Source organism: Vidua chalybeata, chromosome 1 (genome assembly GCF_026979565.1).
Source record: "Vidua chalybeata isolate OUT-0048 chromosome 1, bVidCha1 merged haplotype, whole genome shotgun sequence".
Taxonomy (NCBI): domain Eukaryota; kingdom Metazoa; phylum Chordata; class Aves; order Passeriformes; family Viduidae; genus Vidua; species Vidua chalybeata.
This window is the reverse complement of record NC_071530.1, coordinates 103,012,696-103,036,917: the sequence shown is the minus strand read 5'-3', so window position 1 is coordinate 103,036,917 and position 24,222 is coordinate 103,012,696. Positions and strand designations below refer to the sequence as shown.

The following is a 24,222-nucleotide window of genomic DNA, read 5'->3' as shown; positions in this document are numbered from 1 at the left end:
ATCGTCCAGGCTCCCCACTTCACCACATTCATTCATCACTTACACAATGTATCCTGAAAGTATTACTGTCTCATTCTGTCACCTTAATGTTTTCCCCTCTCATTAGGTACTGTATTTGGAAAAACATGCAGTATGTGCTAGCTTGTTGCAATGCAGCTTTGTGTTAGATGATTTGATAACATCTAAGAACAGTGGTTCTCTTTTTTTTTTTTTTCAATTAGGACCCCCGTCACAAACGCATTTTATTGTGTAACACAAAATACCAGGTGTTACTATACAATGAAACCAAATTTCTTCTGAGGTCGTGACCTCCTGATAACTGCTGCTAGCCTTCTGTGGCTCCTGGCCACTGGTCTGGTAACTACTGATGTAGGGATAGATTTTGAAACGATGGTGTGTCCTTTCCATACAATTATTAACACGAGTGATGATGTATTTTTCCTACCTTGACGTGCAGTGGGATGTCATTAATTCTGCTACCAGGAAGAATGGTGCAAAGTATTACTTTTTATTAAGCAATCAAATACTCAACCAGTCATGGTAAGTAACCCATGCAGAGGTATCTAGCTCCAACCATGTACTATTTCCATGGGAAGCACCTCCCATTCACTAGTTTCCAGCTGGGCTCTCCTGGAAGCAAAGGGAGAAGACCACCAGAAATCTTGGTCTGCTGTGAGGGTTATGATCAGTCAGCCTAAATCCACTGTTCTGCATTCCTCTGTTCCTTATTGGGAAAATTCCTGTCTGGTCATACTCTTCAGCTTGGAGACTCCATAAAGAGATGGTGAGCCTCTTGGTGCCTCCTCCATGCAATTGTCAGCACGAGCTAACAGGTGTCCCTGACTTGTCTGCACAGTCAGGGAAATGACATAAATCCGTGGGCTGCCAAGCTGGATAACTTAGTAGGACAAGGCAATACAGGCGCTTATTTTCCAGAAACATTTCCATCAGCTTCATCACTACTGAACTAAATCTTCTCAACAGCCCAAACTCTGCTGCAGTCCCATGTTACCTTTTGTCTGAGTACACCTCATTACATCACATTGATTTTTTCCCCTCTGTCCTGAATTAAAAATGAGACTGCAAGTCAAAATGCAATTCATCTCCACACTTCATTTGCCTTTCTGTTGTTGTCTTAAACACATGCATATGTATTGCATACACCCACACACAATCAGGCAGTGTTTGTCCTAGTTATTAACATCAGGAATATATTCAGTCTAGGCTTATAAATCTTGGAAATACTAGTGAGTCTATTAAGGTCCTAATAGGATAATACTCCTTGCCAATGATCAAAACACTAAAAATCAATGTGGAAACCCTCAGGGCAAAATAAAAGCAAATATTCATCACCCTTTTGAGATGTCTTTGAGAGGAGGAGATGGAAGATCCCTAAGAAGGAGGCCAAAGGGTGATGAAAGCCAGGCAGGCATGACTGTCAAAACCTCAATGTGATTTGCCAGACATCATGTGCAAAGGGCAGACAACAGCATATTTACTTTGTTGATGTTAGCAAATACAGTCAAAAAGGAACAGAAGATCATGACAAGTGACACAAGGGATGAAAATATAGGGGAGGAGAAAATCATGGTGTACTTAAGATGTTCATGCCATGCAGAATTGCTTTACAACTTTTGTTACAAGGCTGGAATGCTGTGAGTTATTTAAGGTTATATCTCTGGGCTATTTCAGGTTATATCTGAGATTCAAAACAGGACATGCCTCTTTCCTAGCAAACTCTATGAGAAAAAGAGAATTACCCTCTCAATTTTCTGTCTTCCAGTGGAGCAGAATCAAACACAGTATCAAGATTATGCTGTATTAGTAGCTAACACTATAAAAATGCTTTCTTAAACAACATGGGGGGTGGGTGATTAACCTTAATTTAATACCAATTTGTCATAATATTTTGAGCATTTTTAATGCATAAATTTCTTCTCTTTAATATATTTACTCCTCTGATTACTGTTGTTATATGTTAGTCTATTGTTTGTATGTGATTGGAACAGGAAAAGGGAAAAGTCAGAGAAAACAAGTCACAGGGTAACTAGTAAGCAGGCAGAATTTAATATTGGCCCTGATATATTTCATAGCGAGTTTGATTACAAGCTCAATTCTTGGAAAGAATATGTCAGGGCAAAAGACAAAATTAATGCAATTTAAAAGCTGAAACCTGGACAGATGTGGCTCCAACAGCAGCACACAAGAAAGAGAAGAGACCTTCTTAGAAAGAAGAGTGAAAATGGCAGAAGAACCACTGGTTCAAAGCTTACAGAGAAGGAAAAGGAACAGTCTTCATCCTGTCTGTGGATACAGAAAATATAAGAGTAGAGACAAGCTTTTTTATGGGATACAGGGCTGGTCATACCCCTGGCTAACACAGAGCAGGGGGTTTAGTAGCAGCTATTTTTGTAGTGCTTTGTAAAGAGGCAGGGCAGTTAACAATGAAGTCAGTGATGGCACATGTATAAGATGCTTTTACTTGTCTCTAGAGCCAAGTCCTGTAATTTTCTCTTTTGTGTATGTAACTGCCAAAGTGCAGCAAACTGGTGTCCATCAATCAGCCTGCATTCTGATGTCAAGAAAAGGCAATAAAGGGAGAGTGGAAATACCAACCTGCCATTAAGACTGGTGCTGGGACAAGAACAATAAGTGCATTGATGAGTTGTTTTATAGAACATGCTGCAAATTAATCCATTTCCTGTTTGACATGTTTATTTGTAGTACCTCTTCTTCAGTCAGGGCTGGAATGAAATTACTGTCTTGTGTCAAGCAGCTTACTGCTGAGCTAGGATTGCTCACAAAACTGAAATGAAGGACCTCAAAATCTCCTATGTGAAGAGAGATTTTAAAAGACTATGACTATTTATTTTATAAAGAACACAAATCAAAAAGTGGTGACAGCAAAATTTAAAATTACTGAATGATTCAGAGAAGGTAGATTGGGACCTTTTCATAGCCAGATAATGACAAGGCACATTCATTTCAGGTAACAGGTAGCAAGTTGAAAACCTATATTGTCTTCACATGGACAGGTTTTGATAGTGAGGAGGCTGCAGGTGTGCCTCTGTGAAAAGATGCCAGAAGCATCTGCCATGTCCAACAGAGCCAGGATAGAAAACAATTCTTCCCACAATGCATACCCTCACTATGGAACCAATTGCAGTATTGAACCAGTTGGGAAGCAGGTATTGAACAGATTAAAGAAGGTATTAGTCACTAATTGAGATCCCCAAAAACACTGGGCTGTACAGTGCTAGCGAGTCTTTAATAATTAGACGTTAGGGTGATACCTAGCATGCCAGGATGGCTATTTCTGCATCTTCCTCCCTTACATGACCTCTTAGACACCTACCCCCTTCCTGACCCTTGTTCTTTAGTGAGCAGCTCTGGTTCTTAATCATCTCATTCAAAGCAAGCAATTGGACTAGGTGGACATCAACCTTCTCTCTGTGTGGCTTCTTCACTAGCTACCACCAACCCTCTGGAATATGAAACTGCATAAATAGTGTGCAAATACATTTTTCTGTTCTATACACACCTCCAGTATTTCTGTTTATTTGAATTGGAATAGTGATTTTATTTCCATCAGCCAAATGGCTTTCTCCAGTACACCATGCTACAATTATGAGTGTGGCATAAATGGGAACTGAGGGAATTTATGCTTTGGAATTAGGGGTTAATTTTTAGGGACCTTGCTTTGTCAGGCTGGTTACTCTGCTGCCTTCTTCACATGCATATGTTGATGAAATGCCTCTTCTGGTCTCCTCATAAGCCTCTCTTGTGAAGGCACTGAAAAACTGAAAGTTTATCAAAGACAGTATGTTTACAAAACTAACTTAACTTGCACTTGTGGCCTAAGAATGGTTGGAATTAGACTATTCTCAAGGTAAAAGCTGTGGTAGCACTCTTTCATGCCAGCTCTTTTCCTTCAGCCCTCTCTCCCTTCCTTGCCAGGCTTATTAACATGCTGTCTTCCTCCACAGAAGGGGAACTGGAGGCAGAATGGCTGCAAGACGTAGGTTTATCCACGTTGATCTCAGGAGCTGAAGAGGAGGATGGCCAAGCCCTGCTGTCCACTCTGACCAGAACTCAAGCTGCTGCTGTACAGAAGAGGTACAACACCTACACTCAGACCCTGAGGAAGAAGAACAAGCACACAGTCCGGGATGTGCGAGATATCTTTGGCACCAGTGACTCTTCTGTAAGTATCCCCGTGCATGCCTTTGATCTTAATTTTTATGCAATTTGCAAGTAGCTCACAAAAGTTTCTGCCAGACAGGAACCCTTTCCTGCTGACAATGCACAGTCAGTCATTAGCAGTTTCTGACCCTAAGACCAGACTTTTAGTGCTGTATATAGTACATTGGAGAGGAACAGAAGAAACCAAATACAATGGTACACAGTCTTGTAACTAACCTGTAACATGAAGTTGTATCGGTTGCCAGTCTTCCTCCTGAAGCCTCATGTCAAGACTAACATTTACTCCTTTATTTTTTGGAAATTGGTGAGTTACTCCTGGCAGCTATTCAAATTTTTGATGGCTTCTGGGAACACTTGCTATTTTCTCAGCAGTCTCAGTGGTGAAGTAAAACTTGTCTAATGAAGCAATTGGGGTTCAAATACGCATAAGCAATTAAACACCTGCCAGCACGATTGTAACTTGTACACTGGCAGTTACATTTCACTTACGTAGCAAACAAAAACCTATTAACTGTTCATTTGCTTCACGGCTTCAGAAATCAGCAGTGCCTCTGGCGGTTTCTTCCACTTTCCCCTGAGGATAGCTCTGAACGCACCAGTTCCTGTCAGTACATGTTTTGATTCTGGTGAATGCAGTCAACTGTGTGAGTTTAGTCCCCTGTTCAAAGCAACACATGTGATTTTATGTTTATCACTCATGATATCTTAAATGGGAGTCACCAATGAGATCACAAGCTCACCTTTGAAAGTAATATTAAAATTGTTGCCATTATAAAACTCCAAGAAACTATTTTTCATTATGGCATTGCTTTGTCCTTTCTGGTTTGTTCTACCATCTCCTTAAGGCTTGCTATCCTGGATTATTTAAAAAAAAAAAAATTGGGAACAAAATTGTAGCTGCACAGTTATATTAAAATTACAAAGATATAATGTCCAGATATTTAACTTATTTGTTTCCAAAGTAAATGTCTGGATTCTTTTGAACCTCTTGCACATATCCCACAAACACATTCAGAAACATCCAAAAGTTTCCTGTGGGCAGACTTTCTTTCATGAGAGATATCAGGCATGTTTGCATGAATATTAAAAAGCGGGTGGTACTACTAGCTAGATTAGCTCACTTCTCCTGATTCAAGTATCTGTAAACCATAAGGTGTTTAAATTCTTTTACAAAAGCTTGAGTTTCCTAATAAATTTCAATCAGCCAAATAAGCATTGTACATTTCCTCTCAGATGGGCACATTATTGATTTATTTTTGACCTGCTTATTTTCCCCTTCTTACTTGGTAAAGTTTCTCACTTGCAAAAGGAATTTGGATGTTCAGAGCAACTGCCCTTCAAATCAGTGTTTTACCTCCTCCTCAATTCAGTTTGCTTACTAGTTCTGCATTGTGAAAGTCTAAAAGATAAGATCAAATAAGTAATAAAGTCTTCTAATTTTCTTCCCACAAAAATACACAGTTCTGCAGGTGCTGACCTAGATGTTAAACTCAGATGCCCAAACACAACTGCAGAGCACGCCATCACCTCCCTCCAACTGCCTGTGAAACATTATATTTCTAAAAGCCTGCAAGGCCCCAGCTCTCTAATTTTCCTATTCACCACTGCTCCTATCTCTGCTGCTTGTTATGGGATTTAGAAACTTTGTCCAGATTATCAGCCCTTCAGGGATAAACACACTTCAGGAGGGCTTGTGTTCCTGACCTAAGGGTTTCCCAAGTAGTCTTTTTAAGGGGGTGTCAGCAGTCCCTAGAGCTTTGCTGCCTCTTTGGGCACCTGCCAGAGAATCTTTGTGATTAAACAACCCAGCCAAAAGAAAAGAGTGGCAGGAGATGGGGACGGGCAGATCTTTTCAGCACAGCTGGGGAAGAGAGGCTGGTGAGGAGGCTGCTTGAAATGACATGCAGTTTTGCTTTCCCATCCTGCCTTTTAGTTGGGAAGGGCAGAAGTAAACAGAATATGCTGCAAATAGCAAACCAGCTCTAATTGTTTCACTTAACTCTATAATCCTCCCCATTAGGAGAATGGATTTACAATTCTTCCCAGCAGCCTAAGAATCACAAAAGCCCAGAGGGATGGGTCACAGGATGGATTACTCTCTTCCTTGGCTAATGATGAGAGAAAAGGTGATTAGCTCACTAGGGCCACCTGAGATGAGATCAAGGGGACCACTAAATAGGCATAAATTAGTTGTCATCTGGAGTGGGGGAAGAAAAAAGTAGATTTGCCCTAGTTTTTTTCTCTCTGTTCTGAAAAAAAAAACCTGCCTACTAAATGGTGGCCTGCTACTGCCTGGTGGCCAGGCTCTGCATGGGTTAACAAAGAACAAAGGGTGCTTTTCCATCCATCCTGCCTTGAGGTCCATGCCCTCATGGCAGGAGTGTCCCCTCAACAGACAGAATTGACTGAAATAAAAGGAAATGCTTGTTTGGTAGCGTTGGAGTTTTTTGGGTTTTTTTCTGTTGCCTGTCCTGGAAAAGAGCCATGATCCCTAGGGGCAAAATGCTACCCCTGTGGTACAAAAAATGCTACCCCTGTGGTTACAAAAGCCATATATTGGCAAGTAGAGCAGCCTGTCCCAGTTGAGGTGCTTTTGCTCTACTTCATACAGGTAGACAGGTCCACAGCCAGCAGACTCAACTGACAGCCACACTACTGAGTTTTAAATTGGAGGGTTTATTAATCAGAGTGGCCTGATTTTCCTTACTGCTGGTACCCTGCTGCTTCCATCAGAAGCTATTGGCTCTGCTAGTGCTCAGAGCTTAGAAAAATCAATGGCAGAATACAAATGGGGGACACACATACATTCATTGATTCTGTTATTGTAGAGAGGGGATGAAGCACTGTGTTCATTAACAGCCCAACCCTGTACGTTGCAATGAACTAAAACTCCTGAAGACTTTTTACAAGCATTTTACTTCAGCAATGCATGACAAAATCACGTCCTAGTTAAAGAAGAATCATTTACTAACCCAGAGCTATTTGCATGAAAAGGTGTTTGTGATGGCAGTGCTTGGCAATATGAATATATTCAAAGCATGGGCAGATTGTATCCTGGCCAGAGCTGTAATGTTATCCTCCTTTGCCTCTATTTCCTTTAGCTGCAGGGCTGAAAATAAAATTTGATCTCTTTGGTGCTCCAACAATTTGGTTTTACATCTTCTACAATGAGGGTAGCTACTAAAGAACTGTCTTACCTACTTCATCTCAATCCTCCCCTTGCTCTTCTGATTTCATCTTCCCTTTGGAATTCCTGTGTATGTTGTGGCCGCAAACAGTGGGCTCATTTTTAGTGTGTCTAATGAATCACATTCAGTCAGAAATCAGGATATGGGAAGCCTCACCTTTTCTGGAGCCCTAGGCAAATGAATAAAGCTGTCCCAGTTTATTTAAGGACACAATTTGACTCTCAGTCTTTCACATTAATTGAGAAAAGGTCTTCAAAAGTTCTTTAATTTTCTTTTACCCTACAGAAACAATCTGGATCTTTAAATACATGTATTAAAAAGGTTTTATTCCCAGTTTCCCTAACATTAAAAAAAATAAAGGGGTGGCAGGGAGGGGAGGAAGGAAGACATTTTCACAAAAGAGACATAGATTTGGTTTCATTATAGACTCTTGCTGTGGAGGCTGGGAAATGGGACTGAGAATATGACATTTTCAGGTACCCCAGTTATTGTGCACAGTTCACATTATTCAGCTCCCCAGGCTAGGGCTGCCTGCTGCCAGCCCTGCTGGGTGCCAGGCAGAGGTGTGCAGTCCACTCCATCTTCCATATCTGTGTCTGCCAGCTCTGCCCTGCTTATCAGAACCAGGTTACTGCAGGTGCTTCACGACTCATTTCACCCATGTAATAAGGCTGGAAATGCTTGTTTTCTTAATAAACTTGACTGACTCTAAATCTATTCTGAATATTGTTCACAGGGTCAGACATTTTGAGCACAGAAAGTAGATGAGCCAGTTGCTAATATTTACCATTCATTTCTCCATCTGCATCTCAAGCAGAAGCATAACTACTTTTATGGCTGATTTTCCCAAATTGCTGAGAGTAGTTTAGCCATCCTCTCCAGTTCTGTACTCCCACCTGAAATTTATAGTGCTTTTTTGAAGCTTTTTGTGTAAATATTGTGGGATTTTATCATAAAAGTATCCAGTTCTCATTTTTAAAAAATCTATGGTCCTTACAGTCTTCTGGCAAAGGAAGCCCATGTTTGCTATTAAGTTCACAAGCCATTGAATGGACTTTCTCAGGAGAGATTTTATTCATGTTACATTTGACTTTGTTACCCGAATAGCTCAGAGGATAAGATTGGATAAAACAACTGAAACATTATTTCAGGCTTCCAATTGGAAGAGCTGTCTGTCTTTTAAATATCTGATATTATTTTGACAGCCTAAACACTTCTCCCACACATTGACTACAACTGGGGAAAACATAATTTCTTCCCTGAGGCATTGCTACTTATTGATAAACAGCTGACTTAGCAATTTAAAGAGCAATTAAAAGAGCTGATTTTAAGGGCTCATGGGGGCCTACAGCTGCAGGTTCATCTGGAAAACTGGGTCTGTTCCATCAGGCTCAGGGTGTGTGAGACAGCAGGTTTGAGAAAGGCTGGGAGCTTCAGGTCCTCCCACAAGGATGCAAATAACAGCAGAAAAAATGTAAGACATGTTTGGAACATTGTAGTTACTTTCACTGAGTAACCTTCAGAGCAGTTTTATAATTCCTGACCTTGTTTTTGTTTTGTTTGTTTTTTTTTTACTCAAGAACAAATAGTTGAGCTGCTATTTCCCATGGAACACAAACACTCAGATTTGTCTTTATGAGCCACAAAACTGCTGAGGACAAGGCCAAAACTCCATTGCTAAGAAGAGGTAGCACTGCTTGAAAGTCACTCCCTGGGCTGCCAAGCACAATTAGTGGGGCACCTGAAAATGTCATATTCTCAGTCCCATTTCCCAGCCTCCACAGTGAGAGTCTATAATGAAACTTCTCTGCAATGCAGAATGGTTTCTGGAGTGGAAAGAAATGAATTTGAATATAGAAAATATTTCTTTGTTCCCTCAAGTTGTTTGTTGCAATTCACTGATAAAAGTATTAGTGTATAACCTATGGAGGACATCCATCCTTTAATAGCTTTCTGATGCCCAAATCACAAGAGGTAGCAGACTGATTGATTTCTGACAGGTCCCTGGGAATAGTGGGTATTCAACACATGCCAAAGAGTCTTCAAAAAGATTTGTGGCCAAAATGATTAAAGCCAGGATGAATTACAATTTGAGGAGGACCTTTCAGTTAGCCTAATTCTGTACAGCAATTTACTTAGCTCATTTCAGTCATTTTATAGGACAGGACTCATTAGGTACAGCAAGCTGCAGTATTAGTGACCTCCACGTGGTCAAATCTGTGCAGTCTGGGGAAGATTGATTCTCAGGCTTGGCTATAAAAAATATACTCTGACGAATCACAACATGCTGTTTAATCTTGTCAAGAGAGTGTAAGCTGAGAATGATACACCTTTGCTTGAACTGTAGCAGTTGCTGTCCATAGACATTTGCCTTCACTGCAGTCTGATCATTTTTCCTTGCCTATCAGCCCACATTTGAGACAGTTCCAGTGTCACCAGTATCTTCTAATGGTATCCAGCTTCCTGGGCAGAAGCCAGTTTGGAAATCAGTTAGCTGTGAGTATGACAACATGTAACCAGTGTTCACTTCTTCTTAGTAAAATGACAGACAGAAAGACCATTTTCTGGTTCAGAGGTTAGTCCCCTCTTTCATGTTGGGGCAGTGCTGCGTGTATTTCTTTAAAATCATTGTCAGCTTATTGTCATGCAGGAGCCAAAATTTCCTATTAAAGACCAACATTGTACAGACACAGACTGCTGCCCTTGAGGCATCAGCATCTAAAAAATTCTGATCATTGCAAGGCTGGGAATGTAAAACTAATCTGTAAGCAATATCATGCAGAATTTGTCCAAAATATGTCATCAGTGTATTTTCTTGTTGCAAATCAAAGAGATATATTTTCTCCACATTTCTTCTCCAGTACTGCAGAAATTGTAGTATTAGAAATTCATAAATTTTCCTAGTTGTGCCCTGTTATTCTGATCTGTGAATGGTGTTATCCCTTACATTCCTTGCCCTGACAGTGATTGGCAGTGCTAATGAAAGTAATAGTTCTCCTCTACTCAGTGTCTGGATAATTGTCAGTCAGCAACCTTCCACGAGAATGTTCATCTCTTTGTTTGAAAGCTCTTCCCATCACCGTTGTTCAGGGCTTAACTAGAGGGATATTGATACCCAAATTTCTAAACTAATCCCTTGGATGTTTGGTTACAGTGACACAGACATTTTCATTTCCTTGGTGGCAAAAGCTGCTTTGCTGATACTTCTGCTCTGCAAGCAGTTTTACTGAAACAGATGAGGAACCAAATGCCCAGGGGTACCATGAGTAGTCCGTGGTTCCAGGTCCAATGGTGGAAAGAGAGATGGAAAACATCTTAAATGGCTTGGACATTAGACAACAACTAAAGCCACAGTTCGGAAACCAGAAGCCACTTAATAACACTTAACTTTTTTCATATCAGACTTGTAAAATATGTGGTGCTGCAAAAAAGTCCCTGTAACTGTAAACACAGTGATTCAGAGAACATGGGGCATGCACAAGTTTATAAAACATGTAATGTTTTTTAATTCACTTTCTGATTGCCATGGCTTTTGAATACACTTGTGCCATGTTAGTAAATTCTTCTTTGTAGTCCTGGGGGCAGAAATTTTACTTCACTTTCAATTAAATTTATGATTCTATCACAAATAGATTTAGGAAATCTAAAAAAAAATTTAGATTTTAGGAAAAATAAAAATTGACCTGAGATACTAGAGATCTGTCAAGAAAGTTGACAACCCTGTAACTCATTTATGTTTTCACACTTTGGCCTCCATGACAATAGCATATTTCTGGACTTGATTGTATTGATTTCAAAAATTTTCCTCTGACATCCAGTAATTTAAGGAGGTGACTAAATTTTAAAGAGCAATAAGTCATTTCACAATATCTACAATAAATGCCAGTAAATATAGTGTTTTTCAAACTGGAATATTAATATGTTTTGTCCTATTATGGTGCTATACACTAAACTATCAACAATGAGAAATAGTGTATGTGACTACATAAAATATATGCACAATGTCTTGTGATTGTAAATAAGTCATCAGGAAGCTGAAAAACTGTGTCAACAGTGTTTTTCTGTCAAGACCTTTTATTTGTAATTGTTCATTTGACAAGTGCCACCACAGTTTGCTGGCCTGGGAAGACAAGGATGGAGTAAAAAAACTTGGTTATTCCTGATAAACAGGAAGTTCCAGCTTGACTATCTTTCTCACAGAAAGCAACAAGTTAAATAATCTAAAAGAAAAATAAGGATTTTATTTCTAAGGGGTTATTTACTCAAGACAAAACAGGAACATGCTGTGGTTTGCACTGAAATTCCTCTTTGAAGCACTTCCTTTATTCCTTTCTCAATAATTTTGTCTTCTTGGTTCAATTTTTTAATGTCTGTACTAAATGCAATTCATTATTCATATATAATTTCCCTTATTTTCAGCTAAGAGCTGTCTAGACTGTGGAACAGATAAGGGCAGCCCATCCATAACAGAAGAGCTCTCCTATGATGTCTCTTTCTCAGAATCCATTACAGTTCTTCTGAAAACCCAAGAGTGGCCAAAAAACCAGAGGTTCAAAAAGGAAGACTCAGCTTTGCCAGTAAGTTTCTTCTCCATATATTTCCTTGATTGTTTTCTTTAACACAGCAATTTCCTGTTTTATATCCCCAGCACAATGGAGTCTGTTGAGATACATGATCTGGCCTTTGTAGTGTGTGCTTTGTAGAGGCTTCTTGGTGTGCCTGCCTACTGCCTGTGACTGATTCCCAAAGTTAATACGGATATCCAAGCCAGGTTTTTACTTCTATCCATCATGAATATGTGCACCCAGATGAGTATGTGTAACTCAGTCCACAAATATTGCATCATCCACAATTTTTTCACACAGAAATAAAACTGCTTATTGGCATTAAAACTAACAATCATTTTCATTACCAGTCTGCTTTCCTACTTTTTTCCCCCACAGATTATATGCCTTTGTTAACACAGGGATTTAAAATTGCTTTGCAGATGAAGGGAGGAAAGCAAACCTTATTCCTGCAGCAGTACTGGCTGTTTCCAGTCAGTATTGAGTGCAATCACACTGTAGGAGATACTACATGAATTGTTCAAGAAAATCTTGCCATATCATCCAACCAGACATGCACTGAGCAGTTGTGTCATTATCTGGAATTATTTCATGAAGTCATGGAAGTCAATTTTCTACTCACATCAGCCCTCACAACTTCCATCACTGAAAACTGAAGCATTAATTTAATGCTTCCGATACCACCTCTTCAGTGACATGTATGAAGTAGCTGTAAAGTATTTGGAAAAATTTCCTGGATGTTGTGATGTCCTGAGGTCCCAAACTAATCTGAAATTGTTACAATCCACACAGACATTGAATTATCTGAGAATTAGGCAGTTGTCCATCTCAGATTCCACCAAGGAAGAAGACGAGATGCAGAATTAAGCTTCTATGTTGAGGGATAGGACACCAAGTAGATTACGTAATTTATGTGAAATCCCTGTGCTTTTCTTTTTTTTATCTTTCATTGTTTGGGGTTTTTTGGGGGATTTTTTGTGGGGATAACTTGGTGTCCTGTGGTGACTAAGGGCATATCTACACTCATCATGATTTTGGTCTTTACTACAACACATGCACACTCACAAATTGTTCTCTGCAACAGCACAGACAATTCCCAGCTGACAGAGCAGGGAAACTGATAACAAAGAGGGAAGAGAAGATGCTATATTGAATAACATGGATCTGTGGATTCATAATTGATAAGCCTTAGAAAACGCCAGTATTGTGCTGGAGTTGAACTGCTCTGTATGCAGAACATAATTTTATGAGCTCAGAAGACCACACAAGAAACATGCCAGGTCATTGCAGAGTGTTTCTGAATAAAGTTCATCGTAGCTGTTGATGTTGGCCTTTCCCTTGCCTTTATCTGCTGCCGCTCGTGGTGTTTGGTTTTCTCCCATGATGACTTAGACTGTAATGGGCCTCAGCAGAAAAATCACCTCTCACTCCGTTACACTGAGCAACCAGTCACCTGCACTCGGAAGGACAGTGGGACAATGGGGCTACACTGGAGGCTGTGCAACATCACACTTTCTCCAGGGCAAGCCTGACAACATAGCCAACTTCATTGATGGTGTGTACAGAGCTGCACAGATATTATATATCATAAAATAGCACATCCCCTGCAGCAGGGAGTCCTCTGACTCCTACAAGAGTCAACTCAACATCCCCAGGAGCATAGGGATTTCCTCAAAGTACATGTGATTTCTCCAATGTGGGACCGTGGTCCATGTGACTTAGTTGAAGATACCACAGAACTACAAGTCTGAGTACACTGCACAGTTCCACATAGAAACAACATCGCAAAATATCAGACATGAGCTTTAGCCAAAACATTAGTAATCCAATTTCAGGGTAGCACAGCCTCTTTCAGACCTGCATATTACACCATAAGAAAAACCACTGGAAAATTGTGACACAAGACAGAGAAAGAGAGCCACACCCAAAGTTTGTATTAACCACAGCATCACATCATAGTGACCCCTAGGAGTCAAACAGCCACTGTGGAAAATCTTTGTAGTATCCTTTTTAATCAGTTTTGCAGTGCTTAGAATTTTTTCTCTTCCACCCCAGAAAATATATGTATACAGTCTGGATTTTTTCCTTTTTTCCAAGGTGAAAACTTTTACACTTTTTGCATCACTGGAACCAAAATGTCTAGATATTCTTTAGTATTTTATGTTTCATCAGAAGGCTAACTCCCATGCAGCTTTTGTCACATAAAGTCTCAGAAAAAAGGCTAACAGTGGAATCGCTGCATTCTAAGGAGGGAATATTCTGGGCTAAAAATGCCCCAGGCAGCAAGTAAAAAAGTTACTCCATTCCCTACACTCCTTCTCCCCCAATTATTTTTAACACCTATTGAAAGATCATATGCAATGTAGTTTGTGAAGTCCTAAACTACATGATCTAGGTGTCCTTTGTACTCTCTTCCTTTTGAAATCCGGTGTAAGTTTAATTTCTGTTTTGATATGGGTTAGGGTTTGTTGGGGTTTTTTGTTTGTTTGTTTGTTTATCTTTTTCTTAATCAGTTTGACTGGCTTAATTTAAAGATGGGTTAAACCTTTTGAGTCCAAATCTGTTTAAAAAAATTAAGGACTGGGCTGAAATCTCCAGAAGCAAAACATTACTAGAGGCTGGATTTCCACTCAGTTCCCTAAAGGAAGGAGATAATTTTGTAATACTATTTATGCCTCTGACTAATAATGCCTAGTTTAAATTTTAAAAAGAGTACAATACCAAAGATCCACAGTTCTTTGAAAAGCATGGTTTTTACCATGTTTTTTTACTATGACTTTGTTATTATGTCTAACAATTATGTCAGAAACTGATGGGTGCTCGTTCTTTTTGACATTTGTACAAATGCATCTGTTATGATGCAACATTCCTGGCTCTGGTCCCTGACACTGCAGTTTCTAAAATATGTAGACATCTTCACATGCCCCCAAATTACTCAGTATCATTTAGTTTAAGTCTACTTAAATAAATTATTTGTTAGCTGCTGGGAGTCCTGTTTCTAAGCTTTCTTGAGTAATAAAAAATAGCACTAATTTGGCAGGTTGGCTTCTGAACTAAGCAATTTTGCTTCTGGGCTTTTCCTCAGATTTTTAGTTTGAACTCCCCTGTAAGACCTCATAAATTAATAGCATTATGCAAAGCAGGCGTGGTTTCATTACACACACACAGTTGATACAGAACCATATCCATGATTAACTGTGTCAGCCACTTCAACAGCATTCAAAGACGTTTCGGGGAAGGCAGAAGCAGGGCAAAATACTACATCCTGCAGAAACTGGTCAAAACCTTTAGAGACGCATGTAACTCATTTGTCCCAGCTGAAGTGCAGGCACTGAAGTGCTCCAGCACCACTTCCCAATCAAACTGCAAGGGTGCATGGTGAGCAAGAAGCTCAGTTTTACATTCAGGCTATGTCACCATACCAGGCCAGTTTACAGGGCTATAGTTCATCTCTTTTTTGTTATCCATCTACCTGAACACGACCTCCAATCACATCCACGCATCTCCTTTAAAGCAAAAATTCACTTCCTGTAACTTTGGTGCAAATAAAGATGCGACCCATTTCTACTGTAGAAGTTCATTGTTCGGAAAAGCCGTTTTGGACTGACAGAGGTTGGGGACCTCTCTCCCGAAGACATGAAGAAGATCCGCTACCTCTCCCTGATCGAGCTCACGGCCTTCTACGACGCGCTGGGCGTGGAACTGAAGAGGAACCGCCTGGAGAGGGTGCGGGGACGAGGTACCGTGTGTGGCATCCCCTTTGCAGTCACCTTCATGTCCATCAGCTTTGAAAGAAGGTGCTTATGAGCCTGTGTTTCCTTGTTTTCACATTTGTTGTTTTTATGTTTAAGAGAATGGTCTTTTCGGAGTCCCTCTCACCGTACTGCTGGAGAATGATCAAAAGAAGGTTCCTGGAACAAAAGTGCCCCTTATCTTCCAAAAAGTGAGTATCACTTGGCCTTCTTGGTCACTAGGATTTGCTTTTCCACCTTATGCATTGACACTCAAAGGAGTCATCAGATAAGAAAGTTTCTGACAGGCATTACAGACTGGCAGGTGTCTAGAGATCGTGTGACCGAATATTGAGGTTTGAAAACTTTGTGACAAGGAGAGAAAATCTGCTCCTTTTTTGGTTTCTTATCTGTGGTGGGTACTCTTTTTGATTTTTGTAATTATGTGATACCACGCAGGAAACTTTGGGAAAAAAATGTCTTTCTGTTTCCCTTTTTCATTAAAATAGAGAGCCAAGCAAAATTATGTGTGTGCAGAAGTGGCAGAGATGAGTTGTCTCAGGAGTTTTATTTTTACATTAATTCAAACCATAGGTATTTACTTGGCTACTGTTTCCAGAATGGAAGCAATATATTCTGATTGAGGTTTGTATGACAAGACAAGGCTATTTAAATGAGACATTTGCCCACACAGGGATACCCTGTGGATGTCTTGGAGGCAGGTACACAGACACAAGTATGTGTGCAATTGCACAGATTTACACAGACTCAAAATGGCAACAGATTTCCTTGTAAATACTGACAAAAGAAGAAGTACTGGGGAGTGTCAGGGGAAAGACTGACACGACTGGAACATTTACATGGCTTTGCAATTAGCTCCACTGCTGCCCTATCAAGATAACATTGGAAATTAGAAGATTCAAGGCTAGGGCAGGAAGGAGCTCTGCTGGTGAAAATCCAGAGCTGTATGATTAAATGCTGGAATTTTTTTTTTTTCCTCAGTGTTCAAAATTACATACAATCAAAGCTTCTTTTTTTTTTGGTTGTTTTTTTTTTGGTTTTTTTTTGTTTTGGTTTTTCTGTTTGTTTGTTTTTTTAATAACCAATTGGAGTGGAAAGTTTAGTCTTCTATTCACAGAAATTTCAAAATAAAATATCCTGGGATCATTTTCTAATCAGAGTTCTTAGTTCCAAAAAACCTATGTTATCTAGACTTTTCCATTGTGTCCCTTGGGGGGCACTTAAACATTTCTCAGAGATTATTTTTCTTTCAAAACACCATTGTGTTTAAGTATATCTGCTGTTTCATTAGTATATTTATGTGTTAATTGTTCTTTAGCTGTGCCAGCTTTCAAGTCAAGGACAGAGGGGCCTATTGCATTAGCAGTTTTCTATACTCTGCATACTCCTTACTTCAGGATCAGGACTGTGGAAACAAATTAGGCAGATTTATTTACATGAGCTGGCTGGATTTCAATAGCTGATTCCGTAGAAATGTATCTTTTTTCAGATTAGTTTTAAGGATACCTCGTTTGAAAAGAAAGTCAGGAGTATTCTTAAGCACTTCTGAGTATTTTCCTGGATTTTTTTGTCTCTTCTTTCAGCTGCTGCTCAAGCTTGAGGAAACAGGTTTGGAAACTGAAGGAATTCTGCGGGTTCCTGGATCTGCCTCCAGAGTCAAGGTATACACTCAAGACAGTTTTCTGTCTTCTGGACCACAGACTCTATGTAAAATAATACAGGATACACACAAATTCAGAGTGCACATAAATACTGATCTGTGTAGCTCAGCATTCCTACTCCTGCCAGTGAAAGGTCAGATTAGTTCCTGGGAACCAATAAATCACAGACCATTTAGTCTATTACTTTGATTTAGTTAATGTTCTATATAAAGCACAGAGGATGTTGAATGTGATTTTTCTCCACAAAACTTTTAGACATCCTTTCACTTTATCTCTGTCATCCAAAATTGCTGTGGTCTTATCTCTGTTTTAATTTATTTCAGAAATGCAGAGTTCCTAAAGTGAGTGAACATCAGATAAAGATCTTATTCTATGTCATTTTAACCTCTGTGTCATTTTATTTTTCATTTATCGTCTGTGATCTTGCAATTTCATGATCCAAGTGAGAGAAATTTGGCCTCTGTTCACTGCTGGCAGCCTGAAGTACTGCATTTTCACAGGCTATTTGTGGGCTATGAACACAGTATAATTGGCACCCAATAACCTGACACTGTGGGCCAGTAATATTTGCAATTGTTTCTCCAGACCAACTTCATTCCAGGAGCTGGAGGAGGCAAATTAGAAAAACAAGGCAGTTTTCTGGTTGGTTGAGCTTTTTTTCTGGGCTTAGTAGAGTCTATCTCTTTCCCAGATTTCTGGGGGTTTTTTGTGTTTTTTTTTTTTTTTTTTTTTTTTTTTTTTTTTTTTTTTTGTTAGTTTGTTTTTTTTCTTTTCCCACAGGCTTTTTTTTTTTTTTTAATCTGGTTTAAGCAACACCTTACAGTGCATCCTCTTCCCACTTTTTCATCCTCAAGGAATCTAGTTTTGTGTTCTGAGACAGGAAGTCTCAACATTGTGGAAGCCAGACAAATGATGGGGATTGCTAAACAATTGGGTGGGCTGAGGTTCATAAAAAATGGCTGAATAAGAAAAAGCAGCATTACATGAAACACACCAAAGATAGGCAGCAGCATCCCAGCTCCTTTGACTCCATGTATTGATAAAAGTACCCAAAGCCTTGAAAAGTGCCACATCTTGCAGAAGGGAGCTCCTAACTTGCCCTGTACTTTTCAGCTTCCTCATTTTTTCATACAAATGATTGAATCTTATTTCACGCAATCTCGAAATTTTCCAGTCTTTCCATGGAGATTACACAGCTGGGCTGTGCTCTAATTCAGTTATTTTCATATTCTTTGCATACATTGCACTGTGTCTTGTTCACTTCTTTTTCACAACCTCTATCCTGGGAGCTGTTGTGAGATATGACTTCATATGCAACTTCTCTATGCTAGGTGGTAAGTTAAACTGCCCATACAGAAGTTTTAAATTATTTGAGTTTTGGTTTCATTTGAGTCTGCCCAACAAACCAATGAGCAAGAGAGAGATTTTTTCAAAGCAGATCCAGATTTCATCCTTCAAAAGCCTTCATACATTATTATGACATTAGGACCTGAGGGCATTCCAACTTTATTTCAGTGTTGTTTAGAAAAGAAAACTCATATGGAAATGATTAAAGGTTTCTCTTCTATAAAATAAAGAGTAGAAGAAATGAATACAAGTTTTCCTCTGTAACAAAAGTTCCAGTGAACCAAAACTGTATGATAGTCTAGTGAAGGGTCAGTCATGTTTAAAAAAATTGCAGCACATATTTTAAAAGTATTAAATGCATACATAGATACATGTTTACAAGGCAGGAAGGCAGGGGAGGGAGGGAATTGAATGTATAAAATATATGCTTACCTGTGTGGAGACATATAGATACATATATATATAACATTAAAATCTTGCATTCTGTTTTTGTGGCTTTTTCCCAGTTCTCAGCAGAAAAATGTGGAGTAGAATTCTGTCCTCTTGTGCTTTTGATGAGGTGAGGATTTCTGTTCCACATTTCCAGTCAGTTACAGGAGAGAATTCAGTCTAGGTGTTTGCATTGATTATGTGCAAAGGATGTGAATACAGAGGAAGCTGAAATAGCCCAGATTAAAACCAGTACAATGTGCTAGTAAAAATGACACTGTAACATTTTATGCCAAATCCTGAATGACTTTCTACTTCCGTTTGTGCAACCATTTGGTTTCATTATTTGTGACTATACTTGATATGTAATTTCCTTCCATTCATGTGAGACGTGGCAAGCAGAATTCATTTTTAAAAGCTTTTCTGCCTGAAGGGACTGAACTTTTTGCATAATATTAAAGTACATCTGACAAAATCATGATCTGAAACTGAGTATTGGCTACAGATATATTTTGTTATAAATGGTCTCGTAAAAAGCAGCAACAAACTTCCTATGGATAGGACAGTGTTTGGCCAGTAATAATTGTGAAAGCTGCATTATTTATGGACGTCCTTATATTAAAATACTGTCCTTCAATCTGTTTAACTCAACAATTTTTTGAGGACCTTGCATTTTTTGAACGGTGATCTGGGTTTGAAGCCAAATCCTGTTCCTACTAGGAACCTTGCTGAGTATTTCCCTTTCACATATGTATTTTGAACACTGGATAGTGACCCTTCAGAACTTAACTGACCTCTGTTATGGAGCAGGATGCTGCCATTGGAGAACAAGGGGATTAAATGGGAACCCAAAATGGTATCATCATCAATTCTGTCTTAACCTCTCCTGTGTTTTTAGAGGTTTGGGGGGTTTTTTTATGCATTAAAGTTTTTTCTGAAAGTAGTGGTTTTGAATCTTTATTTTTCTATAATTTGACCAAATATAACTATAATTATCTTAACATAAAACTTCTTTTCAAAGATGGGAGGACCTGATTTTTAAGCTATTTGCTCAATGCCCATGGATTCAGAGTATCTAGCAAGTTCACTGGCAGTGAGGAAGAAACGGCACTCCTTTGTGACTTAAGGGTCAAAACCTCTGGAGAGTGTTTTAAACAAAAAGAACAGCTGTGCTGAGTTTTCTGCTTCTAGTTCTAAGACGTTGCACAAAATGTCTTGTTTTAAGGTGGTTCAAATTGTTCACTGGCAGAAATCTAGATATAGCAAACCAAATTTAGCCTGGGTAGCCAAATATCTGCAGGAACTTGACTTGTTAACCTGCTCTGAGCCCCACATGGCTGTCACCGGGTAAGGGCTGCTTTAGTTCAAGTGCTGTACAAACCTGTCTGCTGCTTGTAATGGGATTTCTGAAGTGATCACAAACTGCTGGATCAGCAGCAATGATTGAAGGCCAAATGTTTCTTTTATTTTTCAGAATCTCCATCAAGAACTTGAGGCAAAATTTTATGAAGACACCTTTGACTGGGACCAAGTACGAAATAACGATGCAGCAGGACTGCTAAAAATGTTTATAAGAGAACTCCCAAGCCCACTCTTCACAGTAGAATATCTGCCTGCATTCATCACGCTAGTAGAAAGTATGTGGAAATGGAGTTAGTATGGACTGATAATATGATAAAATGCAAGAGCAGACATTACATTTCTTTTCTCTCTCTGAAGTATATAGAGAAAAGTCATGTAATTTTTTTCTCCCTCTGAAGTAGAGAGAAAAACAGACCCAGCGCTTCGCCTAAGCATTTTAATTTTCTGCAAGGTCTTGTTTTGTTTTCAAATGAGAAAGGTGTCTGCATTCAGCTAATAGCACAGGCTTGTTATGTGAACAAAACAACTGTTTAATGTAAAATTTGGAACCTGTGAGTAAATAGTGACTGAGTAATGACTTTCATATATAGACTTTGGTTCACATTAACTGTAGGTTTCATAAATGAAAATTTCTGCAAGGTAAACTCAAATCACTGTCCTTTATCTACTGGACCTATTTTATTTCTGTTAAAGTTTATGTTGAGGTCAGACCATTGGTAGAGAGATATGTGTGAGCACAGAAAGGTTCAGGCAGCTGGGCTTTGTTTTCAGTGTACATACACCCTCTCAATCTCAGCACATTTTGTTCATTTCTCTTCCAGGAAGAATGCAATTGTACCTTGCCATACCTATGACTTCACTGTAAAGTCACTCGAGCTAGGACAGGCTGAAGGTCTCAGGATGGTGAATTTTTTAGCAAATTGGTACAGAAAAGTGAGGATCTTTACATAAGGTTGCAGTCATGCTTTCAGTGTCTCCATGAGTAGCTTAAAGGGCAGAAGTAGGTGACCTCTCTCCATAAACTTCACATATCTGAGCGTGTATGGACTGCTTTTGAGTTCCAGGCTGCATGCAGTTAAAATGGCTCAGCAGCAGGGAGAAGATTGAACAGGAGATGTCTGTGCAGAATAAAGTGACTTTCTTCCCTACAACAAATACACAGATATCTAAGAGAAACTAGCTAATACTAAAAAATCCTGGATTGTATATTGATTCACATAGTAATATGGATAAAATTTTATAGCACCTTGTATCCCTGTGTGACAAAGATCCAAGATGATGAGGAAAAACCCACTCATTAAGGTGATTTTGCATTTGGGGAAAAATGTAAGGTTAATTAACACCTAATCATGATAGTCTCAACCGAGCACTAGCTGGTATTTCTAGAACTGCTGACACACCAGGTTTTTAGAACAAATCAATTGCAGTTGGGATTTCAAAAGCATTAATTATTCATGTCCTTAGAAATCTCCAAGATCAAGTTACAACTACAAGCTTTGCATTTGTTGATCATGCTGATGCCTGAAGCCAACAGAGACACAGCCAAGGTATGTTCTTCATTTGCTATCACCTGCTTCACCTGCTGTCACCTGTGGTGATTTGACTTTTAAATGAGAGACTCATTTTTTTCATATGCTACACCAAGAAAGTATTCATCTGTATTTTTTGATGATTTCCCTCAAAAGATGTTTAAATTTCCTGGCTGTCATTTCTTTTACAAGCAATTAAGAAATTGCTGGGAGTATCCAACTGCTGGATCTCAGGCATCATTGTTATGGAGCACTCATTTCAAAGAGGCATATGCCTTGCTTAGTTTGAACAAAGGAGGTCCAGTTTCTGGATTTTTTGTATAACTGAAATTCTCCAGGATGAATTTGAAAGAGAAGCTGCCCTGTAGGAGCTTGACTAGTGCACTCCTGGTACTTGAAGGGCGATTTCAGGACACTGGACCAGGCTGCAGCATGCAGTCCAAAGTAAAAATATGCATCTGTAGCACAGATGTCAGGACCTCACTCTCAGTTTGCCTTATAAATCCATGCCCACCCCCTTGTTCTAATTTCTGATATGAACACAGTGGCTACATGCATTTTAGATGTTTGGGAGCTCCCAGATCTGACTGCAGCTATGTCCTAACCCTAAGAGACACTGGTTGCATCTTTGAGCCTATTTCTACATCAAGGAAACCTGAGTGAAGAAGCTTCCTGGGAACCTCCAGACATTTCATCAGGTTCCCATCTCTGAAAGCCTTTCATTAGTCAGTTTAGACACAACCTTATGAGTTCAGGTGCCTTCTTTACCTGAATTTATTTATACTGTAAAAAGGGACAAGAATAACATCTGTCTTCAAAGCACCTGGAGGTCTACTAGTGCTCTGTAAAGAATGGGGCTTGTTTCTGCTACCAAAGTTCATTTGGATATAGAGCTGCATATATAAAACACATGCTAGAGGAGTAGTCTTAATTATTACTTTGTTATTAATTAGGCTTCTGTACAAAAATAGAAGTGATGACAAAACTTTACACAGCTCCACTCTCTTGTCTATAATGAGATCTTAGAAACTTCTCCAGTACAGTTTCTATTTTGTAATTCTTGGGTTTGTAAAAATGTTTTAATTGCTGTGTCAGGGTACTAAGACAGTGGTTTTAATGGTATGTTTTTCATCGTTTAACCAAGAGGCAGCTAATACCTGTCATGGTTTAACCCTAGCCAGCAACCAGGCATGTGCAGCTTCTCGCTCACTCCCCCATCAGTGGGATGAGGGAGAGACTAAGTGTAAAAGCTGTGGAAATTTAATGAGTTGAGATAAATGTAATTTAAAAGGAAAACAAAGACTGTTCATGAAAGCAGAGCAAACAAAGGAACTCCCACTTCCCATGGGCAGGCAGGTGTTTCAGCCATCACCAGGGGAGCAGGGCTTGACTGCATGTAACAGTTACTTGAGAAGACAAATGCCATCACTCCAAAAGTCCCCTCCTTCCTTCATGTTCCTCCCACCTTTTTACACTGAGCATGATGTCACGTGGTCTGGAATATCTCTTCGGTCACCTGTCCTGGCTGTATTTTCTCCTGATTTCTCATGCATCTCAGCACTGTGACAGCATGAAAATCAGAAGAGGCCTTGGCTCTGAGCAAGTCCTAATCAGCAATAACAAAAAAAAAATCTATATTATAAACACTGTGTTCAGCACAAGCCCCAAACAAAACCCTATACCAGTCAGCATGAAGAAAATTAACTCTACTCCATCTAAAGTCAACACACCACCACACAGCCATTCCTTCACTCCTCCCCCTCCCAGTGGGATGGGTGAGAAAATTTGAAAAGAAAAATAAAATTCATGGGTTGAGACAACAACAGTTTAATAGGACAGAAATGAATGTGAAAATAATAATGATTAATTAATTGGAGCAGACAAAGTGTGCACAATGCAGTTTTTCACCACTCACTGACTGATGCCCAGCCAGTTCTTGAGTAGTGGGCCAAGACTAGTTTTCCCCACAGTTTAGATAGTGAGCACAATGCCATATAGTATGGAATACCCCTTGGGAGTCAGCTCTCCAGGCTATATCCCCTCCCAAGTCCTTGTGCAGCCCCAGCCCCCTTGCTGGCAAGGCAGCATGAGAAGCTAAAGATTACACTTGACTAAGCGTAAACACTGCTTAGCAACTACTAAAACATTAGTGTGTTATCAACATTATTCTTATCCTAAATCCAAAA

General features: G+C 39.4%; 1 protein-coding gene across 2 annotated transcripts in view; it reads left to right on the top strand.

The window, feature by feature from the left end:
* ARHGAP28 (Rho GTPase activating protein 28) overlaps positions 1–24,222 on the top strand; it is a 76,002-nt gene that overhangs the window by 41,774 nt on the left and 10,006 nt on the right. For both annotated transcript variants that reach the window (XM_053960808.1, XM_053960810.1), the window contains exons 3-10: positions 3,987–4,204; positions 9,800–9,887; positions 11,811–11,968; positions 15,530–15,695; positions 15,808–15,899; positions 17,292–17,369; positions 20,620–20,782; positions 21,972–22,054. In XM_053960808.1, coding sequence (XP_053816783.1) covers positions 3,987–4,204; positions 9,800–9,887; positions 11,811–11,968; positions 15,530–15,695; positions 15,808–15,899; positions 17,292–17,369; positions 20,620–20,782; positions 21,972–22,054 — 1,046 coding nt within the window. The remainder of the gene's footprint in view (positions 1–3,986; positions 4,205–9,799; positions 9,888–11,810; positions 11,969–15,529; positions 15,696–15,807; positions 15,900–17,291; positions 17,370–20,619; positions 20,783–21,971; positions 22,055–24,222) is intronic.